A 5,403-nucleotide genomic window follows, 5' to 3' on the forward strand; every position below is an offset into this window, starting at 1 on the left:
TAACATAATGTATAGGATTTCCTTAGTTTACACGATTAATTTACGATATTTTCTTGTCAGGCTAAACTTGGTTTATTTGGAAAGCAAGTAAGCTGTTTGTATGAATTCTCTGCAGTAGGTACATTTACTATTGACATTTTCAATGGGGACATGAGTAATACTGTATGAGTTAAAAACATAATTAGTTTAATTCAGTATTCTCATTGAATATAGTTCAAAAATTTATTTGAATTTGAAACATTAATGGACTAGTGATTTTGATTATTATAGAAAAAAATATGTATATTTTAGAAATTGTGGGCCCACAACATTAAGATATGTTCCACACTTGAAGTGTGTTGGTTTCACATGCTCCATGCATTGTTAACGTTAATACCGTGATCACCTTTTCAGATAAATGATCTGGCTGCTCTGCATATGAAATATTTATGTCATTAATATAGTTTTCAGTTTTCAGAAGCTGTGATTAAGTGATATTTAAAAAAAGTCTGTTCTATGCAGGCTCTGATCCCGTAGCTATACACAGATCGGCAGATGTATCAGTGTTACAGTGGGCTTAGTGTCTTGAAGTTACAAAATCAAACAAACTTAATGACACTGATAGAAACAACAATTATTTGTTTTTCCTTTATTTTTTGAGACATTATTCAGTCTCAACCTTTCCCTTCTGTTTTGGTATCATTTTTTCCTACTTATTCGATCAGAAAAAACCTGTTTGTACCACAGAACTTCTAATGTCACCCTTAAGGAGGCATTTTTAGCTCAAAGAATCCATACAACTGTTATTTTGTTCAAAGCAAAGGCATTTCCTGATGTTTCCGAACTGGTCAGACAAGCAGCTTTGAAGCAGGTGGCTCCCTCTAGTGTCAGCCGGACACCTACTGCAAGGCAAATATGCATGAGGCCAGCCTCTTACGTATAGGTTATTATCCTCCCAACTTTGTTCAATCTTTGCCATTGTTAATTTCATCAAAGTCTTAAAGCGCCTTGTGAAGCACCAATTGGTCCCATTCCATAAAGGCCTGAGGACTCCTTTTGACACACAAGACATGTTACATTATAGGAACCCAGATACGCAACTCGGAGAAACATTAAACAAAGTGCTGCTGAGGAACCACAGAAAGTGTGGTTATATTGAGAGCCCCAGATTATGATGTATTACATTTCATTTCCGACCACTTATGCCTGATCAGCCATTGTTTCCTATGTTGTATTATCAAGGCCTATTTGATCCCGCTCGCCTGCAGCAGTTTTGTGACTTTCGGCAAGGCTTGGGCAAGCATTAGTAATTCATGTGTCCCTCGTCCGGACAAAGCCTTCAATTTTCAATTAGTCAGGACAGAGCTGGCACTGGTAGTCTGCTATGATTATGTCTTTGTTTGAAAGTGTGTGATGATTCTGTGAGTTCCATATCACCATCTGAAAGTTAAGATTTGCCCTTTGCTGAGTATGATATTCTCCGTGACAATTCCGTGTTTTAATTATTCAACTGCCTTTGTCTTGCGTTTCATATGTTACATGCAGACAGCTAATAAAGTGAGAATGGGCATCAGAGAGTTGACGTATTTGAGAGTTTGAGATGGTTAGAATGTTAACTGATAGTGTTAAATTGACTTTAAACCTTCATGGCCTTCAGATTGCTGATGCAGGAAGAGATTGATTGAATGATAACTGATAGTTGCTGATGCTGTAGACTTGTTTTATCAGAATCATGTGATTTCTGTCAACTATTCATTTGGGAATAATTTTGATTCCAATCATTCCGATTAAGTCTTCGTTTGCTCATCGGTTGTATAGATGCTTGGAAGATAATGGCATGGCATATAATATTATGTCAGTGATCAATCCAACTATTGAATGTATTTACTAGGCATATTTCCTTGTGTTTGGCTGCCACGGCAGAACAGACCCAAAGGATTGTGTAGAGTGTGTGATTTAGTATAACTTGCACCTGCCTTACTTTGCTACAGGTTTTGGGGAAATTGCTATTTTGTGCATTGTGCACAATCAAAACCAACCTATGCTTGTTGTAGCAATGGACAGGTGTAATTGGGTGGTCACAATGTGTTGTCATACTGACCATAACACTGTCATGCTATCAACCACCTGGAGACTTGTCTGTGTGAATTGCAGGCTGTTGGGATATCACTCAGAACCACTGGATTCACTGCCTAGCCCTCTCTTCACCAGTGTTACTGTTGTATTGGTGTGTTACTATCAAAATTATATATTTCAGAGAATGGTATACTGTACCAGAATGGTGAAAAGCACCAAACAAATGGTTATCATTATTATTTTTGTTGTTGTTATATTTTATTTATTATTGTTATTTTTATTATTTTTATCTTGTTTTATAAATTGTTTTTGTTACTCTTGTCATGTGTGTACAATTGCATGTTCCATGGATTAAAAATCACAAGCTTTATGTGTTCTCAGTTTTACATTTTTCTTCCATCAACTTCAAATGACTTTTAAGAAAAAAAACAGAAACCAAATTGTATTCCTATTTCAAAATTTCCAGAGTAAATAGGATATTATGTGAGAATTATGAAGCAGAGTTTAAAAGCTGAGATTGGGTGCAGGGGCACACAGGTAGAATGTGCACTTGCTTGTCACGCAGAACACCTGGAGTGGAGTTACATTGTGTGTACCATTGTATACCCCTTTCACACCTTTCTTATGATAGTGCTGTAAACGTGCATGACAACAACCATAACCCTAGTCATTCATAAAAGTGTTTGGTAAAGCTACCAGCTCTTACTGTCTGGCTCTTTAACACAGTGTGGGCAAATGGCTAATGTTATTTTGTGGATGTTATGATCTGTCTCATTAACACTGTGTTATATATTGTATGTCACTGTCTGGAGGGTCGGTGGGGTAGCCTAGTGGTTAAAGCGTTCGCTCGTCACGCCGAAGACACGGGTTCGATTCCCCACATGGGCACAATGTGTGAAGCCCATTTGTGGTGTCCCCCGCCGTGATATTGCTGGAATATTGCAAAAGCGGAGTAAAACCAAACTCACTCACTCACTGTCTGGCTATCTGACATACAGATGGGGGATACTGATATTATATGTAAGCAATGGTTAGCATCATTGGTGTTTACACTGTGTGATCACAGCGTGTTACCAGTTGACAGCTGTATTATCCTACCCTGGACAGTGTAGTCATGCTTTTAGGCATTGGTTTGTACCCTGGACAGTGTAGTCATGCTTTTAGGCATTGGTTCGTACCCTGGACAGTGTAGTCATGCTTTTAGGCATTTTTAGGCATTGGCTTTTGCACCCTGGACAGTGTAGTCATGCTTTTAGGCATTGGTTTGCATTGGTTACCCTGGACAGTGTAGTCATGCTTTTAGGCATTGGTTCGTACCCTGGACAGTGTAGTCATGCTTTTAGGCATTGGTTTGTACCCTGGACAGTGTAGTCATGCTTTTAGGCATTGGTTTGTACCCTGGACAGTGTAGTCATGCTTTTAGGCATTGGTTTGTACCCTGGACAGTGTAGTCATGCTTTTAGGCATTGGTTTGTACCCTGGACAGTGTAGTCATGCTTTTAGGCATTGGTTTGTACCCTGGACAGTGTAGTCATGCTTTTAGGCATTGGTTTGTACCCTGGACAGTGTAGTCATGCTTTAGGCATTGGTTTGTACCCTGGACAGTGTAGTCATGCTTTAGGCATTGGTTTGTACCCTGGACAGTGTAGCATCATGTACCCTTTTCATGCTTTTAGGCATTGGTTTGGCCACCCTGGACAGTGTAGTCATGCTTTTAGGCATTGGTTTGTACCCTGGACAGTGTAGTCATGCTTTTAGGCATTGGTTTGTACCCTGGACAGTGTAGTCATGCTTTTAGGCAGCACCCTGGACAGTGTAGTCATGCTTTTAGGCATTGGGTACCCTGGACAGTGTAGTCACCCTGGACAGTGTAGTCATGCATGCTTTTAGGCATTGGTTTGTACCCTGGACTGTGTAGTCATGCTTTTTTTAGGCATTGGTTTGTACCCTGGACAGTGTAGTCATGCTTTTAGGCATTGGTTTGTACCCTGGACAGTGTAGTCATGCTTTTAGGCATTGGTTTGTACCCTGGACAGTGTAGTCATGCTTTTAGGCATTGGTTTGTACCCTGGACAGTGTAGTCATGCTTTTAGGCATTGGTTTGTACCCTGGACAGTGTAGTCATGCTTTTAGGCATTGGTTTGTACCCTGGACAGTGTAGTCATGCTTTTAGGCATTGGTTGGCCGGGTCCAGCACAGTTATTTACAGGTCACAATGATATGGTGTGAATATTGCTTACTGCAAAGTTAAACAGAACACATCCATATTTTGACCTGACACAGCACACTCTTGTAATGAGTGAGTGAGTGGGTTAGGGTTAACAACAACGCTTTTAGCAATATTCTAGAAATATCATGGCGGGGGACACCAGAAATTGGCTTCACTCAATGTGCTCATGTGGGGAATTGAACCTGGGTCTTCAGTGTGACGAGTGCACGGCTTTACCACTTTGCTACCCACCGCCCCTCTTGTAACGAAGGGGTGGTGGGGTAGCCTAATGGTTAAAGCGTTGGCTCGTCACGCCGAAGACCCGGGTTCGAATCCCCACATGGGCATTTCTGGTGTCCCCCGCCGTGATGTTGCTGGAATATTGCTAAAAGCGGCGTAAAACCAAACTCAGTCAGTCAGTCTTGTCATGAAATGAAGCTATGATCTGAAATATCTGTCCTCATTCTTTGTCCTCTGCTAGTGTATGAGACAAACATAATATGATGATCATTATTTTTCTCTTGCAGATGTTGTCAACCTTGACCTCAAGTCGACATTAAGAGTGCTGTACAATGTGTTCACCAAGTACAAAGACGGCGGCAGTGTCAGCATGTAGATTCACAACATCGTCATTGACATCAGTCTGCATGTGCCAACACCATCAGCTACAACTGCCACAGTGTGTTACAGGACTATTTCTTGCATAGACAACTTCAGTCTTCCTACAACATACCACTACTGGGAGAATAACAACTCTCACCCTCATGTACCCTGGGAAAACAGGACTCTCTCCTTCACAGGATCAAGTTTGACTGAAGAACCATCATTGTGTGAAGAATTAGTCTGTAATTCTATCATCCTACATCTTAAGTTCAATTGACATGGCTATTGAAGATTGCAATGCATCAAGCATTAAGAACAAATGCATTTAGTTGGTGTTACTTATACCTGTCTAGTATAATCATCATCATAAATAAACTGCATCTAGTTGGTGTTACTAATGCTTGTCTAGTACCATCATCATCATAAAAAAACTGCATCTAGTTGGTGTTACTAATGCTTGTCTAGTATACCATCATCATCTCATGATCATATTGTAAAAAGAGGTCTTATTTTGCTTTTGACCCATCAAGATGTTC

At 40.2% G+C, this 5,403-nt stretch overlaps 1 protein-coding gene across 1 annotated transcript in view; it reads left to right on the top strand.

Moving 5' to 3' along the window:
- The window catches only part of LOC124290585 (beta-parvin-like), a 91,941-nt gene extending 86,568 nt beyond the window's left edge, over positions 1-5,373 (top strand). The window contains exon 13 of the mRNA XM_046727334.1: positions 4,792-5,373. Coding sequence (XP_046583290.1) covers positions 4,792-4,880 — 89 coding nt within the window. The 3' untranslated portion in view covers positions 4,881-5,373. The remainder of the gene's footprint in view (positions 1-4,791) is intronic.
- The last annotated feature ends 30 nt before the right edge of the window (positions 5,374-5,403 follow it).

This window comes from Haliotis rubra, unplaced genomic scaffold, assembly GCF_003918875.1.
Source record: "Haliotis rubra isolate DU_JTF1 unplaced genomic scaffold, ASM391887v1 Scf47, whole genome shotgun sequence".
NCBI classification, from domain to species: domain Eukaryota; kingdom Metazoa; phylum Mollusca; class Gastropoda; order Lepetellida; family Haliotidae; genus Haliotis; species Haliotis rubra.